At 50.4% G+C, this 23,347-nt stretch overlaps 1 protein-coding gene across 1 annotated transcript in view; it reads right to left on the bottom strand.

Moving 5' to 3' along the window:
* LOC140201718 (ETS domain-containing transcription factor ERF-like) overlaps positions 1 to 21,933 on the bottom strand; it is a 45,015-nt gene extending 23,082 nt beyond the window's left edge. Inside the window, exon 1 of the mRNA XM_072266272.1 lies at positions 21,720 to 21,933. Within this exon, the coding sequence (XP_072122373.1) occupies positions 21,720 to 21,741 (22 nt within the window). The 5' untranslated portion in view covers positions 21,742 to 21,933. The remainder of the gene's footprint in view (positions 1 to 21,719) is intronic.
* Between the last annotated feature and the right edge of the window lie 1,414 nt (positions 21,934 to 23,347).

Genomic DNA, 23,347 nt, shown 5'->3' with positions numbered 1-23,347 from the left:
CTGTTACTGTATAACACCAGGGTGCAGTCCCATTGGGGTCGGTCTGTTACTGTATAACACCAGGGTGCAGTCCCATTGGGATCAGTCTGTTACTGTAGAACACCAGGGTGCAGTCCCATTGGGATCAGTCTGTTACTGTATAACACCAGGGTGCAGTCCCATTGGGGTCGGTGTATTACTGTATAACACCAGGGTGCACTCCCATTGAGGTCAGTCTGTTACTGTATAACAGGGGGTTGGTCTTTTGAGGACGGATCTGTCACTAGATAACGCTGTGGTACAGTTTCAGTGGGGACGGGTCTGTCACTGTGTACACTGGGGTACAGTATCAGTGGGGAAGGGTCTGCTACTGTATAACACTTGGGTACAGTATCAGTCGGGTCGGGTCTGTCACTGAATAACACTGGGGTACTGTACTGGTTTGGACAGGTCTATTACTCTATTAAACTGGAGTACAGTACCAGTGGGGTCAGGTACGCCACTGTATTACACTACAGTAGAGTACAGGTGGGGATGGCTCTGTCACTGAATAACACTGGGGTACAGTATCAGTGGGGATGGGTCTGTTACTGTATTTAACTGGAGTACAGTACCAGTGGGGACAGGTACGCCATTGTATAAGTGTGTGGTAGAGTACAGGTGGGGACGGCTGTGTCACTGTATAACACTGGGGTACAGTACCAGTGGGGACAGCAATGCCACTGTATAACACTGTGGTAGAGTATAGGTGGGGAATGTTCTGTCACTGTCTAACATTGAGATACAGTACTGGTGAATGTGGTATGTTATTTTGCAGTTACAAGAAAAAGTTTGTGAACCCTTTGCAGTTACCTGGTCTTCCGAATTAATTACTCATAAAATGTGGTCTGATCTTCATCTAAGTCACAATAATAGACAAACACAATCTGCCTAAACTAATAACAGACAAACATTTGTATTTTTCATGTCTTTATGGAACGCATTGCTTTATCATTCCTAGTCCAGGCTGGAAAAAGTGTGTGAACCCTTGGATACATTTCATGAATAGCCCTCTTCAGGTCACGCCACAGCATCTCAGTTGGGTTAAGGTCTGGCCTCTGACTTAGGCATTCCAAATCACAAATTTTCTTCTTTTTAAACCATTCAGTTGTTGATTTACTCTTGCATTTCAGGTCATTGTCTGGTTGCATCATCCAACTTCTATTAAGCTTTACATGACGGACCACTACGCTAACATTCTCCTGTAAAATGTCTTGATACAATTTTGAATTCATTGTTCCCCCAATGATTGCAATTGTCCAGGTCCAGAGGCAGCAAAGCAGCCCCAAACCATGATGATCCTTCCACCATGCATCACTGCTGGGATGAGGATTTGGTGTTGGTGCCCAGCGTCCTTTTCCCTCCAAACATAGTAGTGAGCATTTCTGCCAGAAAAAAAAATCAACTTTTGTCTCATCTGTCCATAGAACATTGTCCCAGAAGCACTGTGAGACATCCAGGTGGCCTTTTGCAAATTTCAGACATGCTACCTTTTTTTTTTGGAGAGCAGTGGTTTCCACCACATTGTCCTTCCATGAACACCATTCTTGTTCAGTATTTTTCTTACCATGGACACATGAACAGAGGCTTTAACAAGCTCTAAATATTTCTGTGGACTTCTGCATTACCTTTGGGTTCTTTTACACCTGCTTTAGCATTGAACATTGTGCTCTTGGTGGGATCTTTGCAGGATCCCCACTCCTAGAGAGAGGAGCAACTGTTCTGGATTTCCTCCATTTGTGGACAATTTCTCTTATGGACTGATGAACACTCAGGTCTTTAGAAATGCCTTTGTAGCCTTTTCCAGCTTCATGCATCTCTACAATTACCTGCTAAAAGTTGTTTTGATTGAGGCATAGTGCATATAAACAGATCTTTCTTGAGAGGAGCAGGCTCTGTTAGTAACCTGACTTTGTGTCCTTTTTATAGGGCAGGGCACCTCTACAACCCACACCTCCAGTCTCATCTCATTGATTGGAACGCCTGACTCCAAATAGCTTTTGTAGAAAGCATTACCCCAGAGGTTCACATACTTTTTTTGAACCTAGACTGTGACTGTTTAAATGGTGTACTCAGTATTGACGAGGAGTTCAATTGTTTGTGTGTGTTATTAGTTTAGGCAGATGGTGTTTGTCCATTATTGTGACTTAGATGAAGATCAGACTACATTGTGTCTGTCATTAACGCAGAAGACTAGGTAATTGTAATTGCAAAGGGTTCAGGAACTTTTTCTTGCAACTGTATATCACCGGGATACAGTACTGCTGGGGATGGGTTGGTCACTGTATAACACCAGGGTACAGTACAGGTGGGGACAGGTATGTCACTGTATAACACCTGAGTACAGTACTGGTCTATCACTGTATAACACCAGGGTACAGTACAGGTGGGGATGGGTCTGTCACTGTATAACAATGGGATACAATACTGCTGGGGACAGGTTGGTCACTGTATAACACCGAGGTAAAGTACTGGTAGGGACTGATCTGTCACTGAACAACACCGGGGTACAGTACTGGTGGGGACGGTCCTGTCATCGTACAACACCGGGGTACAGTACTGGTGGGGATGGTTCTGTCACTGTATAACACCGGGGCACAATACTGGTGGGGACAGCTCTATCACTGTATAACACTGGGGTATGGTACTAAGAGAACAGGTCTGTCACTGTACAACACCAGGGTACAGTACTGGCGGGGACAGGTCTATCACTGTATAACACCGGGGTACAGTACTGGTGGGAACTGGTCTGTCACTGTATAACACCGGGGTACAGTACTGGTGGGAACTGGTCTGTCACTGTATAACACTGGGGTACAGTACTGGTGGGAACTGGTCTGTCACTGTATAACACTGAGGTACAGTACTGGTGGGTACCAGTCTGTCACTGTATAACACTGGGGTACAGTACTGGTGGGGACAGGTCTATCACTGTATAATACTGGGGTACAGTACTGGTGGGAACTGGTCTGTCACTGTATAACACCGGGGTACAGTACTGGTGGGAACTGGTCTGTCACTGTATAACACTGGGGTACGGTACTGGTGGGAACTGGTCTGTCACTGTATAACACTGGGGTACAGTACTGGTGGGAACTGGTCTGTCACTGTATAACACCGGGGTACAGTACTGGCGGGGACAGGTCTATCACTGTATAACACTGGGGTACAGGTCTATCACTGTATAATACTGGGGTACAGTACTGGTGGGAACTGGTCTGTCACTGTATAACACCAGGGTACAGTACTGGTGGGGATAGGTCTGTCACTGTATAACACTGGGGTACAGTACTGGTGGGGGCAGGTCTATCACTGTATAATACTGGGGTACAGTACTGGTGGGAACTGGTCTGTCACTGTATAACACTGGGGTACAGTACTGGTGGGGGCAGGTCTATCACTGTATAATACTGGGGTACAGTACTGGTGGGAACTGGTCTGTCACTGTATAACACCAGGGTACAGTACTGGTGGGGATAGGTCTGTCACTGTATAACACTGGGGTACAGTACTGGTGGGGGCAGGTCTATCACTGTAAATACTGGGGTACAGTACTGGTGGGGATAGGTCTGTCACTGTATAACACTGGGGTACAGTACTAGTGGGGGCAGGACTGTCACTGTATTATACAGGGTACATTATCTCCCTGGGTTACAAATGACTAACTTAGAGAAATTGAACTTTTCACAAATTCTGCTATGCATTTACATTGCATTCTCCGAGCCTGTAACAATACTAAAACTTTCCCTAAGACCCAGCTTGTCTGCATCCTGTACATAGACATTCCATGTGTTTAATCATGGCCAGTAGGATAAATAATAAACGAGACTCAATATTTACGAGTGTATATCCAGCGATATGATACAAATCGTAGGTAAAACAGGCATTAGTGATTTACGAAACAAATGTTTTCAGGGACAGGATCACAGCCTGTGGAATGTCTGGCTTCCAAACCCCAGCTTATACAATCCCAGACAGCCTGACGTTCCCACCTAGACTAACCTGCCTATTCCAGGTATAATCCTGTTCCTAACGCACTGGGAGCTGTGTCCGAGCTCATATAGGCTGTTTGATCCATGAAGGATATCAATACTTACAGCAAGACTGTGCACAGTCATCCAGATGTGATCCCACTGGACAGCCGCAATCCACATAAAACCGAACAGTGAACAGTATAATACAGTAGGGGCCCTTCAGCCCACAAAGTTGTGCTGGTATTTTAACACACATTTTACTTACATCTATAAGTCTATCTAAGAGTCTCTGAAATGCCTACACAGCCATTCCAGGCACCCACACACTGTGTCAAAAAAAACGATCTTTGACATCTCCCATAGACTTTCCTCCACACACCTTAAACAGATCTAGTACTGGCCATTGCCGCCTTGAGAAAAAGGCACTGGCTGTCCACTATCTATGCTTCATAATCTTATACACCTCAATCAAGTTGCCTTCCAAGAGAAAAGGTCTAGTTCAATCAACCTTTCCTTATATAACACGCTCTCTAATCCAGGTAGCATCCTGGTACATTTTCTCCACACCCTCTTGAAAGCTTCTATATTTTTCCTATAATGAGGTGACCAGAACTGAACACAATATCAAAGTGTGATCTAACCACTGTTTTATAGAACTGCAACATTATCTTGAGGCTCTTGAAATCAATTACCCCAACTAAAGGCGGCCAGCACACCGTACACATTCTTAACAACCCCATCAACTTGCATGGCAGCTTTGAGGGATCTATGGATATGAACTTCAAGATCCCTCTGTTCCTCCACACCACTAAGTATCCTGCCATTCACTCTGTACCCTGCCCTCAGTTTCGACTTCCTTAAGTGTATCAGTTCACACTTTTCCAGATTGAACTCCATCTGCCACTTCTCAGCCCAGCTCTGCATCCTATCAATGTCTCATTATAACCTACGGCAATCTTTGACACTATCCACAACTTCACCAACCTTCCTATTATCTGCATACTTACAAACCCACTCTTCCACTAGGTTATCTATAAAGCAGGGGTCCCGGAACAGATCCCTCTGGGATACCACTGATCAGTGACCTCAGGCAGAATACACTCCATCTTCTACCACCCTCTGCCTTCTGTGGGCAAATGAATTCTGAATCCACGCAGCCAAGGTTCCCTGGACCCCATGCCTTCTGACTTTCTGAATGAGCCTACCATAGGGAACTTTGTCGAAAGCCTTACCAAAACCCATGTACATCACTTCCTCAGATACATTACATCACAGCAGATGCTCTTCCACATCTACTTCCTGAGGAGAATGAGGTCCTTTGGAGTATGCCCCCTCACATGTTCTACCAGTCTGTTGTCACCAGTCCAATCTTCTATGCGGTGGTGTGCTGGGGCAATGGCATCAGCACGGGTGATGCCAATAGGTTCAATAAACTGAGTAGAAAGGCTGGCTCTGGTTTTGTTATAGAGAGTCAAACTGGTCACAATGGAGGCTGTAGTAGGTTCAAGGACCCTATGGAAAATCTTGGCAATTCGGGACAATGTTTCCCACCCTCTGCATGCCAGCTCAGCTGAACAGAGGAGCACTTTTAGTAATAGACTAAAAACAACTACGCTGCTCCAAATAGGTCATTCTTATCCTCGACTATTAAGCACTGTATTGAGTCAACCTATAACCGGAGAAGTGAGGTAACTTTTAGGTAACCTATATCCTCTCCTGTTAGACTGTGTGAGGTAACTTTTTAAAAAATTCTTTCTTACTTCTATTCTAATATTTGTGTATCTGTGCACTTGTAATGCTACTGTGATATTGTAATTTCCTTTGGGATCAATAAAGTATTTATCTATCTATCTTCCTTCATCAATCTGCCTACTAATGAAGGCCAACATACCAAATGCTGTCTTAAGCACCCAATCAATTAGCAGAGCAACTTGAAGGATCTACCAACCAGGACCCCAAGATCCCTCTGTTGCTCCACACTTCCTCCTGACTTATTCCTCTCTGCCATGCGTGATGACAGTGCTTCTACCCTGCATCCCTGTACAAGGGCAGGAAGCGCCCCTCCCTGCCCCCCAAATGTAGGCCAAAGGAAAAGCCTGGGCCTCACCTGATTTCACCAGACTAGTCTGTAGCTCATTGACTAGGGATTGTGCTCACAACAGCCTCAAGCCAGCACACAGGCTTACCTGAAAACGACCACAATTCATTGTCACGCCCTTCCTGTGCGGCTGGGAGGCATTAAGATTACGTCTCACAGCCACAGGGGAAGGCTGCATAAACAACTCAGTGACTATTTTCCCAAATAAACCCTTGACCAGGCAGTGAATGTGCCCTCGTCCTTCATGGCCCCTCTCCAGCCTGCTTCCTGCTTTCTCTGTAGAGATCCTTCCTGAAACCAGGATACTGGTTTGGGCCCTGCTCACTACACCAGGGGAATTCCCTTCCCAGTTTTCTGCAGGCCTACATTGAGATCTAGACAAGGTCAGCACCTATAATACAGTGCTCCTTGCCCCTCGAGAAGAGGGGGAGTGGGGGTGGGGGAGAGTGCGGTGAAGGCGAATGAACCGACCATTCCTGAGTTTTATTTTTTCCTGTTGGTCCAGACAACTACGAAAGTCGGCAGTTGGATTGAAACTGAGCCGGATAAAGCGAGAGGCGTTTCTTGCACTGAGAAGGCGGAGAAGACAAAAGGACCTTTGTTTTCACACTACCTCTGGAATTCCAGTTCCTCAGTGGGTGTGGTACGGTTCCAACCTGAATCCTCGGGGCTGTTACTTCTGAACGTCGGGGGAGCCTGTTCTCCAAGGGGCTAGGCAGCACAGGAAAAGGCCCTTCGATCCACTTGTCTGTGCCTATCCCTGAGCCAGTTTAACTTGCAACACAGAAAGCTTACAGCACAGAAACAGGCCCTTCAGCTCACTGAACACAATGCCAAGTTGAAATAAAGCCCTTCATATTACGCCGGCTATAAGATTGGGGTTCGATTCCCACTGAACCCTGCAAGGAGTTTACATGTTTTCCCTGTGGCCATGTGGGTTTCCTCCGGGTGCTCCGGTTTCCTCCCACATTCCAAAGGTGTACGAGTCAGTTGAGGGCATGCAATGTTGGCACCTGAAGCATGGCAATACTTGTGGGCTGCCCACTGCAATGCTCGCTGATTTGATTTGAAGCAAACGATGCATTGCGCTTCGTATTGTATTCGATGCATTGCACTTCGATGTATTGACATACGTGCGACTACTGAAGCTAATCTTTATCTTTATCCCCCATTCCATGCACATTCCTGCACAGGTAGAAACAAGAAAGTTGTTTCCACTGGTAGGTGAGGCAGGAACTAGTCTCTGCAGCCTCAAGATTCAGGAGAATAGATGTGGAGAAACTTCTTTTCCCGGAGAGTAGTGAGTCTGTGGAATTCTCTGCCCAGGGAAGCCTCGTTAAGTATATTTACAACACAGTAAGATAGACTTTTGCACAGCAGGAGAGGTAAGGGTTCTGGGGAAAAGACAGGTACAGTACTGAGTAAATGTTTTAGGCACATACACGAAGTCAAGGTGCCAAAGACTCTTGCACAGTTCTGTATATTGGTTAAAATAGGAAGGTGATTGGGACACAAAAGTAAAAGTACTCACCTTTGTATTAGCTCAGCAGTACTAAGAGTTATTTAGTAACTGATACAACATAATATACAGTACTGTGCAATTCTTAGGCACCCTAGTCTATTGGAGGTGAGTCCATGGCCAGATCAGCTATGATCTTATTGAACGGCAGAGCAGACTCAACGGGCCAGATGGCCGACCCCTGCTCCTATTTCTTACCTTCTTATATTCTTATTCATCTACCTATCTAAGAGCCTATGCACCTCTACTCTATCTCCTCCACCTACACCCTGGCAGTGCATTCTAGAAACCCACCAACCTGTTCAAAATAAACTTCCCCACACACTTTCTTTAAACTTTCCGCCTCTCAGCTTAAATGCATTCTCCCTATTATCTGACATTTCTACCCTAGGGGGAAAAAAAAGATTCTGATTGTCTATGCCTCTCATAATTTTACAAACCCCTATCTGGTCTCTCCTCAGCCTCCAATGCACCAGACAAAACAATGCTAGCTTCAAAGAGGCTTTGTTCCTGTAATAGTGAGATCCCTTTAAATGTCACCATTTTGTCTGCTTCCACCATTAACCCTGACAGCCCGTTCCAGGTATCTAACACCTGCTTGCATTTGGCTCGTATCCCTGTAAATCTTTCCTATCCCTGTACCCGTCCAAGTGTCATTAAAACACTGTAATTGTACCCAGCTCATTCCATATCCAACACCCTCTGTGTGAAAAACCTGTCTCTTAAGTCTCCCTGAAATCTTACCCTTTTCACCTTCAATCTGTGCCCTGTGGTTTTATACTCCTCTACTCTGGGGAAAAGATTGTGACCAACCACCGTATCTACACCCCTCATACCTTTCATCCTTCAGCTTCCTTCATTCCAGGGAAAACAGTCCCTGCCTATCCAGCCTCTCCTTATAACTCCGGTCCCAGTAACATCCTCGTGAATCTTTCCTGCACTCTCTCCCATTTAATGATATCCTCCCTACAGCTGTGTGACCAAAACTGCACACAATATTCCAAGTGCAGTCTCACCAACGTCTTTTACAGCTGTAATGGGTTGTCCCAACTCCTGTAACAAATCCATCAAGGGTCTCTGTCGCTCCAGAGAAAACAAAAGTTTGTCCAAGCAACCCACACAAAATGCTGGCGGAACTCAGTAGGCCAGGCAGCATCTATGGAAAAGAGTTTTGGGTCGAGACCCTTCATCAGGACAACCTTCGAGGCAGCACCCCAATGAACCTCTTCTGCACCTTCTCCAAAGCTTCCACATCGTTCCTGTAATGGGTCCACCAGAGCCACACACAACACTCCAGTACAGCCTAAGTTTAATTCAGCTCAGCACAACCTCCCGACTCTTACACTCAATGCCCTGACCAATCTGCTTGTGTCTCCACTATGAGCTATGGACTTGGACCCGTTAATCCCTCCGTATTAAAATTATAACACCGACCTAACCTCTCTAACTACTGCAGAGAGGACTTCATCCTAGAAATTATTAGCGGGATACATGACAAAAGTTTCTAAGATTATGAGAGGCATAGTTAGAGTAGACCTTTCTCCCCATCGTCAAAATGTCTCACACTAGAGGACATGCATTTAAGCTGATTGGCAAGGAGTGCAAAGGACATGAGCGGGGCAAGATTTTTGTCAGACAAAGAGCAGATGCCTGGAATGTGCTGTCAGGGCTGGTGGAGGAGGCAGATATGATAATGCTCTGAGATAGGCACATGAATGTGGAGGGAGTGGAGGGAAATGGACCATCTACAGGCAGAAGGCTTTAGAGATTTGGCACAACGTCATGGGCAAGAGCCTGTTCTTGCGCTGTACTGTTCTGCGTTCTACAGATGTACAGTGGAGGGAATTGTCTGGTATGGAGACACCAGTGCACAGGATTGCAAGAGACTGCTGAGGGTTGTAGTCTCAGCCAGCTCCATCACAGGGACAACTCTCCCCACAGTCAAGGACATCTTCAAGAGGTTGTGCTTCAAGAAGCCGGCATCCATCCTCACTACCTGGGACACGTCCTCTTCTCATTACTACCATCAGGGAGAAGGCACAGGTGCCTTGAAGACCCACACCCAATGATACAGGGACAGCTTTTTCCCCTTCCCCATTAGATGACATGACTGAACGGTTCACGAACCCATGAATGTTACCTCACTGTCCCTATGCTGGGGGAACTCAGCTAGTCAGGTAGCATCTATGGAGGGAAATTGCAGAGTTCCTCCAACATTTGTTTGGATTTCCAGCCCCTGCAGAATCTCTTGTGTTTATGACTCACTGTTCCTGTTTTTAAATTTTGCACTGGGTCTGCCATTGGTCAGGTTTGACTATGGATGTTGCTTCCCAGTGGATATGTGAGCCAGGGCAGTACGATATGAAGAACAAGCTGTTGCCCACGCAGCTGATCGATCCCAAGGAACAGCAGAAACCAATACAGTTTCACAGGTGTACTCAACGTAGACTGCCTGACGGACTGCAGTTCGGACTTTTCCCAAAAGGTTTTCCCATGAGGAGGTATAGTCTCAAGGCATTGGAGGTTGGAGATCAGAGTTTCCCTTTTCCTCGGAGAGCTGCTGACCAGCCAACCTGCCCAAAGTGACTGATTTTAAGGCAACAGTAACCCGTCTTTGCACCTTCTCCTGTCAGTTTCCTATCAGCTAAGCCACACGTGAAGGACAGGACCTAGGCTTGGTTGTCACAGGTTATTTGAGACCCACACCATTAGGAGCATTTAACAGGTAGTGGGAGCTTATCCCCACCACTTCCCCCAGCATATGAAAACCTGTAGGCACCATTTATTTATTTTAGTAATTTGTAGAATCTTTTAATGTCTTTAACATTGCAAAACAACAAATTTCACGTCAGCTATCTCACCTGATAATAAACCTAACTCTGATTCTATGTTCTATGATGGTGGAGGTGGATACAATAGGGTCTTTGAAGATAGGTACGTGGAGCTTAGAAAAACAGAGGGCTATGGGTAACCCTGGGTAATTTCTAAAGTAAGTATGTGTTCGGCACAGCATTGTGGGCCAAAGGGCCTGTATTGTGCTGTAAATTTTCTATGTTCTAATCTGTAGAGGCTGGAGGGATATAGCTCATATGCAGACAGAAGAGATTTATTTCATCACTGTGTACAGCAGACAGGATGGGCCAAAGAGCCTGTCCTTGTCTGGCACTGTTTAGGGAGGGGCTGATCTTACCGAACCACCTCACCATTGTGAGGGGACAGAAGAGGGAAGATGGGCAACTCTACATCTAACCTACCACTCATTTTAACAGAGGCTAAGGGAGTGTGTGCATGGTGATCATTTATTAGGTACACCTGTACACCCACTCATTAATGCAAATATCTAATTAGCCTATCATGTGGCAGCAACTGAATGCATAAAAGCATGCAGACATGGTTAAATAGTTCAATTGCTGTTCAAACCAAACCACAGAATGTGGATACTATAGAGAGTAGGAAGGAGATTTACAAGAATGTTGCCTGGATTGGAGAGCGTGCCTTATGAGAATAGGTTGAGTGAACTTGGCCTTTTCTCCTTGGAGCGATGGAGGATGAGAGGTGACCTGATAGAGGTGTATATGATGATGAGAGGCATTGATCAGGTGGATGGCCAGAGGTTTTTCCCCCGGGGTTGAAATAGCTAGCACGAGGGGGGCATAGTTTTAAGGTGATTGGAAGTTGAGGTGTCAAGTTTTTCCACACAGAGTGGTGGGTGCATGGAATGCACTGCCAGTGAAGGTGGTAGGGATGGATACAATAGAGTTTTTTTTAAGAGACTCTTAGATAGGTATATGGAGCTTAAAAAATAGAGGGCTACATGGTAGGGAAATTCTAGGCAGATCAGATTCTAGAGCAGGTTACGTGGTTGGCACAACATTAGGCCAAAGGGCCTGTAATGTGCTATAGATTTCTATGTTTTTTAAAATGTGATCTAAGTGATTTTGTGGAATGTTTGTTAGTGCCAGATGGGGTGGTTTGAGTATCTCAGAAACTGCTGATCTTCTAGGATTTTCCTGCACAACAGTCTCTAGAATTTACAGGGAATAGTGCGAGAAATTTAAAAAAAAAATTCAGTGAGTGGCAGTTCTGTGGGCAAAAGTGCCATGATAATGAGAGAGGTCAGAGGAGAAGCGGCAGACTGGTTCAAGCTGACAGGAAGGTGACAGTAACTCAAATAACTGCATGTTACAACAGTGGGGTGCAGAAGAGCATCTCTGAACGCACAACATGTTGAATCTTGAAGTGGATGGGCTACAGCAGCAGAAGACCATGAACATACACTCAGTGTCCACTTAATTAGGTTCCAGGATATACATTCCCCATCAATGCATACTGCTAATTTAGTTGTGGCCACTCACTATTGCTGCCACAAATGGTTTTATACACCTCTGTAGGGTCAGCAATCAGTCTGCTACAAACCAATGTCCCAGCCTGCTCAACCTCTCCATAACTCAGTCCCTCAGGTCCTGATAACATCCCTCTGCACCCTTTCCACAACAAGACTATCAAAACCAAATGCAGTACTCGTAGGAGTAGTTCCAATGGTGTCTTGTACAACAGAAGGACTTGGGCATATTTGGTGAACAGGCAAAGAAGTGGCAGATGGAATACAGTGCGAGGAAGTGTATGGTTATGCACTTTGTTAGGAGGAATAAAGGCACAGACTATCTTTCAAATAGGCAGTAAATTCAGAAATCAGAGGTGCAAAGGAACTTGGGAGTCCTAGTACAGGATTCCCTTAAGGTTCACTTGCAGTTGAGTCAGTGGTAAGCAATGTTAGGATTAATTTCAAAAGGACTAGGATTTAAAAGCAATGATGTAATGCTGAGAAATTGTAAGGCATTGATCAGACTGCATTCGGAGTACTCCGAGCAGCTTCAGGCCCCATATCTAATAACACACGTGCTACATTGGAGCGGATCCAGAGGAGGTTTATGAGACTGATCCCAAGGATGAAAGGGTTAACGTCGGAGTCTCTCAGCCTGTAGTCACTTTAGTTTAGAAGAATGAAAGGGATCCTAATGGAAACCTACCGAATATTGAAAGGCCTAGATAGAGTGGAAATAGAGAGGATGTTTCCATTGGTGGGAGAATGTGGGACTAAAGGTATAGCAACTGAATAGAAAGCACAGAACAGAGATGAGGAATTTCTTTAGCCACGGGGTGGAGAATCTGCGGAATTCATTGCCACAGATGGTTCTGGAAGCCCAGTCATTGGGTACATTTAAAGTGGAGGTTGATAAGTTCTTGATTAGACAGGGCAGTAAAAGGTAGGGGACGGTGGCAGGGGAATTAGGTTGAAAGGAATAATAAGTCAGCCATGATGGAATGATGGAGCAGACTCAATGGGCCAAATGGTTTAATTGTGCATCCACGTGTTATGGTCTTATGGTCAGGGGTTTCACTCAATCCAGGAGGCTTGATAGAGGGGACAAAGGTTCAGGATTTTGACGGGGGGGGGGGGGAGAGATAGCGATAAGCATTGAACAAGGAGGGCTAGGAATTTCAAGAATTCCACTCCACCCTAGAGAGAATTAAAGAAGGAGGGAGATAATTGTATGGAAGATCGGTTGGGACTGAGGGCCGGGAATGGGCTGAACAGGGAGATTGAGGTGTGGGAATTGTGGGCTAGGAAAGACAAGTCAAACGGCTCCTGATCTCCCCAGCTGGGAAGTCCGTGGAGAGATGTTTGTTTTGGATGAGGTTTTCGGGAAAGTGGGGGAATTGTTGGGGAACTGGGGACAGGGTGTCTGAGAGGTTCATCAGAGGAAGGGGCTCCTGAACTTTCAGCGGAGGTGCACATGGAGGGTGGAAGACTGGCACACACGGAGTTAACACCCGCTCTGTCCCCGGGCTGCACAAACAAAGGCTCTGGTCTCTGGTGGAGAGGCAGGGTCTGGAGAAACACTGTCCACTGGCCTGAGAACACTGCTCAGCATTCATTATTCATAGGGTAGGCATTACATCACACACTGCACCAGGCAGGAAGAAAGGGGAGGGGGAGTGGACGGGGAGGGGAATTGGACGGGGAGGGGGAGGGGGAGTGGACGGGGAAGGAGGGGGGAGGGAAGGGGGAAGGAGGGGGGAGGGAAGGGGGAAGGAGAGGGGGGAGGGAAGGGGGAAGGAGGGGGGGGAGGGAAGGGGGAAGGGATGGGGAGGGGGAGTGGATGGGAGGGAGGGGAGTGAAGGGGGGAGGGGGAAGGGGGAAGGGGGAGGGGGGAGGGGGAGGGGGGGAGGAGGGGGGAGGGGGGAGGGGGAGGGGGGGAGGGGGAGGGGGAGGGGGGAGGGGGGAGGGGGAGGGGGAGGGGGAGGGGGGAGGGGGGAGGGGGAGGGGGGGGAGGGGGGAGGGGGGGAGGGGGGGAGGGGGGGAGGGAGGGGGGGAGGAGGGAAGGGGGGAGGCAGTGGATGTGGAGGGGAGGGGAGGGGAGTGGAGGGGAGGGGAGTGGAGGGGAGGGGAGGGGAGGGGAGGGGAGGGGAGGGGAGGGGAGGGGAGGGGGAGTGGACGGGGATGGAAGGGGAGGGGGAGTGGACGGGGATGGAAGGGGAGGGGGAGTGGACGGGGATGGAAGGGGAGGGGGAGTGGACGGGGATGGAGGGGGGATGGAGGGGGGGAGGGAAGGGGGAAGGAGGGGGGAGGGAAGGGGGAAGGGATGGGGAGGGGGAGTGGATGGGAGGGAGGGGAGTGAAGGGGGAAGGAGGGAGGGGAGTGAAGGGGGAAGGGGGAAGGGGGGAGGGGGAAGGGGGAAGGGGGAAGGGGGAGGGGGAAGGGGGGAGGGAGGGGAGGGGGGGAGGGAGGGGGGAGGGGGGAGGGGGGAGGAGGGAAGGGGGGAGGCAGTGGACGTGGAGGGGAGGGGAGGGGAGGGGAGGGGAGGGGAGGGGATGGAAGGGGATGGAAGGGGAGGGGGAGTGGACGGGGATGGAAGGGGAGGGGGAGTGGACGGGGATGGAAGGGGAGGGGGAGTGGACGGGGATGGAAGGGGAGGGGGAGTGGACGGGGATGGAAGGGGAGGGGGAGTGGACGGGGATGGAAGGGGAGGGGGAGTGGACGGGGATGGAAGGGGAGGGGGAGTGGACGGGGATGGAAGGGAAGGGGGGGAGTGGACGGGGAGGGAAGGGAAGGGGGGGAGTGGACGGGGAGGGAAGGGAAGGGGGGGGAGTGGACGGGGAGGGAAGGGGGGGGGAGTGGACGGGGAGGGAAGGGGGGGGGAGTGGACGGGGAGGGAAGGGGGGGGAGTGGACGGGGAGGGAAGGGGGGGAGTGGACGGGGAGGGAAGGGGGGGACTGGAAAGGGGGGGAGTGGATGGAAAGGGGGGGAGTGGATGGGAAGGGAAGGGGGGACTGGAAGGGGGGGAGTGGAAGGGACGGGGGAGTGGACGGGGAGGGACGGGGGGGAGGGTTGAAGCAGAGGTGAGGCGGAAGTGCAAGAGCAGACAGGATGAAGAGAATGAAGACAGCATATGTGGAAGAGGGGTGTTGGGAGGGTAGGGGTGTGATGACAGAGCAGGAGGTTGGCAGAATGGAGAGGGCAGTGGGAGAGCGGGGGAATGGCAGAGTTGGAGAAGAGAGGTGGGACGATAAGGAAGGACAGGTGTTTGTGTCAAGTCCTCCAGATGTGTGTATGCCCAGGTGAGTAAGAGAGGAGAGCAGCTTTGACACAGGCAGAGAAACGGGGCTGTGAAGTGAGAGGAGGGAGCTTCACTCTGTGTCTGACCCTGGGGAGTGTGTTATGGGACGGTGTGGAGGGAGCCTCACTCTGTGTCTGACTCTACTCTCTAATCATGGGGAGACAAACTTCTTTTAAAAAAAAAGAAAATGGCTACTTCTCTGGAGCTTTGCAATGACAAACAGATTTCAAAAGACGGTGAATGGAGTAAATAAGAGATGAAGGGGTGAGAGGAGATAGCATAGAGGCTGTGTGCTTGTCTTTAATGGTATCTCAGTAATCTTGGCCCACTTGTCACTGAATAACCCAGTGAGCACCAGTCCCTATTGTTCCCTATCATTGATCTGACCCTGGGATCATCCACAGCCCTGAGACATAAACAGCCTAGGAGCCATTAAATACAGGACTGCATCTCAGGCCAATAGGCCCATCTCTGCTACTGTTCCACCCTGACTACCTAACATCCGATGCCTGAGGGAGGGTTAGTGAGGGATCTCACTAAAACCTAATGGATACAGAAAAGCTGGTTAGACAGGATTTGGAGAAGATTTTTCAACCAACAGGTGAGTTATTCAGAGGCTGTTCCTTCAGATCTACACTCTCCTATTGAAAGAAAAAGATCTGCTCTATTCTGACATTTCAGTGGGGGGGAGGGAGAGAGGGAGGGGGAGGGGTGTGCAGAGGGGAGGGGGAGTGGCAGGGGTCGAGGGGTGGCAGGCAGGGAGAGGGAGGTGAGAGGGGTGTGGGTGAGGGAGGGGTAGAGGGGGAAGGGCAGAGAGAGGAGGGAGAGGATGGGGGAAGGGAGGGGGAGGGGGAAGAGGGAGAGAGAAGGGTGGGGTGTGAGAGAGAGAGGGAGGAGTGGCAGGGGTCGAGGGGTGGTGGGCAGGGAGAGAGAGGCAAGAGGGGGTGTGGGTGAGGGAGGGGTGGTGGAGTGGGAGGGGTGGAGGGGGAAGGGGGAGAGAGAGGAGGGGAGGGGAAAGGGAGGGGGAGGGGAGGAGGGAGGTGGGAAGGGGGAGGAAGAGGGAGAGAGAGGGGTTGGGGGTGAGAGAGAGTGGGGAGATGGAGGGTCATGGGAGGGGAAGTTCCTGGAGTGGAGAGGGAGGAGTGGTGGAGTGTGAGAGGAAGGGGTGCAGAGAGATACGGGAGAGGAAGGGGGAGGAGGGGGTGGAGGTTGGATGCTACGGGGTAGGGATGGAGTGTGGGGGGGAGCGGAGGAGTGGCAGAGATTGAGGGGTGGCGGGCAGGGAGAGAGAGTGTGGGTGAGGGAGGGCTGGTAAATGGAGAGTTGAGTAGTGGAGACGGAAGGGGAGGGTGAAAGAGAGGTGGGTGGGGGGTGTGGTGGGAGATGTGGGTGAGGGTGGGGAGGGGTGTGTGAGGGGGAGTGCAAACAAGTGGGTGAAGGTTTAGAGAGGAGGAGGGGATAGGGGAGAAGGGGTTAGAGTGGGAGTGGGAGGAAGGGTGGAGTGTGGGGCAGAGGGGCTTAGAGGGTAGGGGGTAGGGGAGAGGGGGTAGAAGGTGGGGCAAGGGGTGGGTTGTGAAGTAGAAGAGTGGGGGTTAGAAGGGGAAGAGTGTAGAGGGGGTAGGCAGTGAGGAATGAGAGAGGGGATAAAGTGATGGGAGTAGGGAGAGCAGTGAAGATGGAGGGGGAAGAGGGTAGGGGACAGAGGGGGAGGGGAGAGGGGAATGGGGAGGTGGTTTAGAACAGGGAGAGGGATAAATATGGGTTCAGGAGACTGGAGTGTGGGAGAGAACAAGGGCAAAGACGGAGAGGGTGATACCAACAGACAGCTCATTCCCAGTTATTAAGAAACAGCATTGAACACGCTTGCTGTGCCTTCACACGCAATTCCAGGTCCCAGACACGTATGTCACAGCAATAGCATACACCATGGTACATGTTACCTGATTTCACATCTTAAAGGGACAGTGCACCTGTGTCTGGATATCGGGAGAGATGCAGGAAGATCAACCGTTCACCCTTACCGTCATCCCTCCCCCACTGGGCAGTCACTGATCAAATGGGGAGACTCTGTTTATGGCGCTATTCAGCCCATCGAGTGCATACTGTACCACAAGGAAATCACGCCTTTTCTCCCAACAATCTCTGCACCCCCTCCCCCCGCTGTCTCACCTTCCACTCCCCCCACATTCTGGCCCTTATCTGCAAATTGAGAGTTGGGGGCAGGGATTCAAAGTGACCAGTTACCTCACCTGCGCAGAGGGTCAGAGGGAGAATGTGCAAACTCCACACAGAGACAGCTCTGGGTTCAGGTCTGTCAAAAGGAGAGGGAGTAAGGGCCAATCTGGCCAAATGATCGTTGCTGGCCCTTTCCCACAATGGGGCAGTGATCAGCACTGTGTCATTCTCTCCCTGCCTCCTCTCCCCATCTCTCTTCCACCCCCCCAACCTTCACTCTCAGTCCTTTCCGCCCTCTATGTCCTCTTCCTCTAACTTCTCTCTCCCTCATTCTCTTTCCCTCTCTTTCTCCCTTCCCCCTCACTCTGCCTCTCCCAGCCCACCCAGGTGCAATGGGATGGATGGATGGAGGGGGTGTGGGTGACATGGGGAGACAGGTAAATGGTGTGAACTGCTATCCCCCATCCCACTGTCAGCTCCCTCCAGCCACTGTTCCTGAACGTGACCCAGGGTGTCTCACCATGAGATGGGGAAGGGTTGGGTTCTGGCATCTGCCCCAGGGAGAGGAGGTGGAGGAACCAATTAGGTACCAAACCAGCCATCTGACTTTGCGACTCTTGTCAGTCTGTACAATGAGAGAGAGACCCGTCCTTCAGTGAGAGACCATGTGTGTGAGAGAGAGAGAGAGGAAGTGAGTCCCGTCCCTCATTGACGGTCTGTGTGCATGTGGAAGAGGGAAAGACCTGTTCCTCAGTGAGAGTCTGTGTGTGTGTGTGAGGGTCTCAGTGTGTGTTTGTGAGGGAGACCCTTCCCTCAGTGAAAGTCTGTGTGTGAGAGGGAACGGGAGACAGAGAAACCTGCCCCTCAGTGAGAATCTGTGTGTGTGTGAGAGAGACAGAGAGAAAGTGAGTGAGAGGGACAGAGAGCGTCCCTCAGTGTGAGTGAAAGAGAGACCCACCCCTCAGTGAGAGACAGAGACCGTCCCTCAGTGTGAGAGTGTAAGAAAGTGAGAGAAAGAGGCCCGTTCCTCAGTGAGAGTCTGTGTTTGGAAGCGAGAGAAAGAGAGGCCCGTCCCTCAGAGTGAGTGAGAGGGAGACCCACCCCTCAGTGAGAGAGAGACCGTCCCTCAGTGTGAGAAAGAGAGGCCCGTCCCTCAGTGAGAGTGAGAAAGTGAGTGAGAGAGAGGGAGACCGTCCCTCAGTGTGAGTTTGTATGAAAGTAAGAGAAAGAGAGGCCCGTCCCTCAGTGTGAGTGTGTGAGAAAGCGAGAGAAAGAGGCCCGTCCCTCAGTGAGAGTCTGTGTGTGCGGGCGTGCCTGGCGGGGTGAGTCTGTGTGGTGTGCGTTCTCAGGCTGAGAAGAATAGACTCCCTGTGACACGCACGCACACAGACGGAGCGACCAGCAGGGGATGTTGGGGATTGGAGGAGGAGCCTGTCTCCTGGGCAGGCCTCAGGGAAACACTCACATTCCTGCACTATGCCACCAACCCCTCCCACAGCCTGCCGAGGCCCCGGCCCGGACTCCCACGCACCTCACTACATACGCACAGCACAACACACAGACAACGGGCCTCCGAACACTTCAAAAATAGAGCAGGCTTGGATAAGGCGACGCAGCAGCCAGCTCAACACATTACTGCAGCAACGAAGAAAAACAGGCCCTCATGCCAAATCCATGACACAGCCGTGTGTGCACAGACATTGGAGGCCGTCCTCCGGGGACACGGAGTCTGCGCCTTTGTGCGTCTTCCTCCTTCCTGTGTGTGTGTGTGTGTGTGTGTGTGTGTGTGTGTGTGTGTGTGTGTGTGTGTGTCTCTGTGTGTTTCTCTGCATATGACATGGTGTAACCCACCCCCAGCGAAGGTCAATGTGGGTGTCTGTATGTGTGCACTTTTGTGTCTGAATATATATTTCTGGCTGTATATATCTGTGTGTTGTCTCAAGTGTGACCCCGTGTGAGGTGCTTGCATCTTCCTCCAACGTGTGGCTCCCTTTTCTGAGTGTTAATGCTCCCTCCTCCCAGTGTGTATATGTGCTTTCCCTTGTGTGTGTTTGTGTGACTCTGTTACCCCACTTGTATGAGTTTGTGCACGTCTGTCATCTGGTGTGTCTGTGTGTGTGTATGTGTCTGCCTCTCTGTCCTCCGTGTGTTTGTCACTATACTCCACCTGTGTGATTCTCCTTTTTCCCCATGTTTGTGTGTGTCCCTCTTCCCTGTGTATCCCACCTTCCCTTCTTCCTTCCTCCTTCATGTGTGTTTGTCTATATCATGTCTGCCTCTCCACCCCATGCGTGTCTACCTCATGTATGCATGTATCCCTCCTTCCCATGTGTATCTACTGCATGTCCTTGCACATGTATGTCACCCCATGCATGTCAGTGCACACATGTCCCTCCTCCCCGTGCACGACTACCTCATGTCTACACACGTGTCCCTCCTCCCTGTGCGTGTCTACCTCATGTCTGCACACGTATGTGTCCCACCATCATTCTCATGTCTCCCCTCCAGTCCCTGTGTCTATTGCTGTTCTCCCGTGTGTTCGAATCTTCCACCCTCTCTGTGTGCATGTGTCTCTCCTTGTTATGTGTGTGTTTGGCTGCAGGTGTGACCCTGTGTGATGTGCACTCACGGGGGGGGGGTATCCTCCACTTTGTGTAATCTGTGTGGGTTTACCTCAGTTGTGTGTGCGTGTGTGAGAGGGAGACTGTTATCCCACATGGATGAATATATCACATTCACGTGACTGTGTCTCCCTCCTCCCCATGTGCCTCTTCCTCCACAATGTCCTTTTCCCCTTCTGAGAGAGTATGAGTGTGAGTAACAGTGATGGTGTGTCTAACCCATGAGATGGCGTGTGTATCACCTTCCCCGTGTGTGTCTCCCTCCTCCCCATGTGTGTGACTTGCGAGACAGAGTTTGTGTGTGTGCACCTGTACGTATATTTGTGTGTATGTCTGTCTCTCTGTGGGCGTGTCGCCCTCCCACCTCAACATTCGCCAACTCGCAGAGAAAAACAACAAAAATAAGACACATCCACCTCCTTCACGGTTTGAAACCTGACTAATCCTTCCAATAACGCCCAGAAATCGCCTCCATCACCTCTCTGCCGCAACCTTCCTCAAATTTCTGTGTCATTAACACTGAAAAATAACTCGGATTTCACCCAAGAGGGAAAACTTCCCCAACTCTCGCCCCTCCTTTTAAGATCTGCTCAGATTTTTTCGGAGGGGGGAGGGTGCCGCAGCGCGGGTGCGAAGTCTCGAACTCACAGGCTCCCTCTCTCTCACTACTTTTACCCCCCCCCATCGTGTTTACACCTTCCCCACTCCCCGTCCATAGCCCCCCTCCCAGATCCTCTTCAGTTAAGTCCAATCCTGTCTGCTTCACTTGGCCCATTTTACGCCCTTCCCCGCTGATCGGGTTCCACAAACCGAAAGTTTGAGATTTAGTCTGTTCTCTCGACTTCCCTCCGTCCTCTCCCCCCCCCCTTCGACCTCACTCTTTTCTAAAACAAAACCATGAAATCGGAAACAACTTTTTTTCTTGTACACAAGAGACATTGGGCACAATGAAAATAATCGCAAGTCCCTCGAAGCGGAACAATTAAAAACTTTTTGAAATTTTTTTTAAAACTTCTAAAATTTGTTTACTTTCCTCGATAACGCCAATTTTTTTTAAAAAAAGAGGATTTTAAAGGAACTGGTGGCGAAAGATTTGCGATTCATATCGAGTGAAATAGTTTTTCAACAATATTCAGAGGGACGGAAACCACGTAGTTAATTAGTTTCAATCTGTGCTTTTATATATTACTCCATTTTACCGACCAGCCCCGATCTTCCTGCCGTTCCTCTCGCTAAAGAAAAGTTAACCAGACCAAAAGAAAAATGCCCCCCCCTTCTCAGTCAATCCCCAACCCCCAATCTCTCGCCTGCCAACCTCCGGAAAAGAAAGGACTATTTATTTTTTTAAAATTGGAAAGGTTGCAGAGAGCCGAGCCAATCCCTGTACATATTCCCCTCTCCGGGAGAGAGTCAGCTAACAAAAAGAAGTTGGGAAGGGGGGGGGGAGGAGTGCGAGCTCAAAGTCGGATCGTTTTTAAGGTTGGAAAATACGTGCTCAAGGCCGGGGCGACTTAGAATGTGAGGATATCTTAGAGTTGTTAATTAAATCCCAGTTTTGGATCGCGGAAAGGCACAACGCAGGAAAGAGATTATTACTAGTCAACAAGTCGCAGGGAAGAAACTTAGCCGCTGGCACGGGCTCTGGAACGGCGCAGAGACTCGATTGCAAAGCAGGAGGGCAAGGTTTCTGACCTGGTTCCGGAGGAGTCTTCATTCTCGACGGTCCTCCCCCCAACTCCGGGCTTCGGACACTCCGAAATCTCTTAAATCCCCCCGCGAAGGCCGCCAGGCATATTGAAGGGCTGGTGTGTGAGTTGAGTAGATCTCCCCGTCTCTCTCTCCCTCCCGGCTGGAACACGCTCAGTGTTGCTTTCGCTGTAAGTTCAGTCCGCCCACGGCTGTACGCCCGGCGTGACGTGATGCCGGGGAGAGATGGTCGGCATGGTGACTGCCCAGGGAGGGAGGAGGAGGAGGAGGGAGATGAAAGGAAGGTGAGAGAGGGGAAAGGGGTTGGAGGGAGGGAGGAAGAAGGAAGGGGGTTGGAGGTCGGGGAAACGGACAAGGTAGAAGGGGGTGTGGGGAAATGGGGAAGGCGTGGGTGTTGGGAGAGAGGAGTAGAGACAGGTAGGGGGAGGAATGAAGAGTGGAGGGGAGAGGGTAAAAGGAGGTGAGGTGGGGTAGGAGGAGGGGGTACTGGAAGACGGAGGGGGTAGGAGATGAGGGGAGGGAAGCAGGGGTGGAGGAAGATGGGGAGGGAAGGGGAGGGGAGGGGGGAGGGGGGAGGGGGAGGGGAAGAGGAGGAAAGGGGAGAGGAGTGGAGGGGTGGAGAAAAGGGGTTATGGTGAAAGAGGAGGGGTGGTGGGAGGGAAGAGAAAGAGGAGGGGAGAGGACGTGGAGGTCGGGGAGGAAGATGGAAAAGTGGGGGGAATGGGGAGGGTAGGTGAGGGGTGTGTTTTTAGAGGAGGGAGGGAGATGAGGGAAGGATGGTGGAGGGGGACAGGAAGCAGGTTGCAGGGTGAGGGGAGGTGCAGAAAGGGGGAAAGAAAATGGGGGCAGGGGTGTAAAGAGGGAAGGGGCAGAGGATGAAAAGATGAGGGTGAAGGGGAGAAAGGGGGTGTGCGGAGAAGGCTAAGGGGAGAGGGGAGGAATGGGTTAGGCCAGAGCAGGTGAGGGGGGAGAGGAGCTGAGTTGGGAATGGAGGAGGCTCTAGGGAAAATAGGAGGAAGGAAAGAGAGGAGGGAAGGTGGAGAATAGGGGGAGGGAAAGTAAGATAGAACAAAAAGGAAGGGTGAGGGTAGTGTGGGTGGGCCGAGTGTACAGGTGGAGGGGTGGTGTAGGTGGAGGAGTGGGAGGATAGAGAGGGAGCATGGGGGGATTGGGAAAGATTTGGGGAGGGAGGGTGGAGGATGGGATGAGATGGAGCAAGAGTGATAAGGAGGGAGAACCAGATCTCCATCCCCTCAGAGCATCTCAGCCCAATAATTAAGTTCTTCCTGGTTATTGACAGGAACCATTGCTCCCACAGACCCAGTGTTTGTGTGGTCTTCCCACTCCATTCCGGCCAGCTCTCATTCCACACCTCGACCCCTAGGTAATCTGGCCACATGGTGAAGGATTGTGCAATTGGTCAGACCAGTTAGAAGAGGCTGCCCCCCCCTCCCCCCCCCCCGACTCCGACTCCGACTCCAACTGACTGCACACTGACCATGGATCTAAGCAAAAGATATTGTACATGTAACAGGGAGGTTTTAACTTGTGTGTGTTGAGTGCCGGGCAAGGACATCCCTCTTCTGTTGTCGGCCTTCCTGATGGATTTGGCC

Source organism: Mobula birostris, chromosome 8 (genome assembly GCF_030028105.1).
Source record: "Mobula birostris isolate sMobBir1 chromosome 8, sMobBir1.hap1, whole genome shotgun sequence".
NCBI classification, from domain to species: domain Eukaryota; kingdom Metazoa; phylum Chordata; class Chondrichthyes; order Myliobatiformes; family Myliobatidae; genus Mobula; species Mobula birostris.
This window is presented reverse-complemented; position numbering and strand designations above follow the sequence as displayed.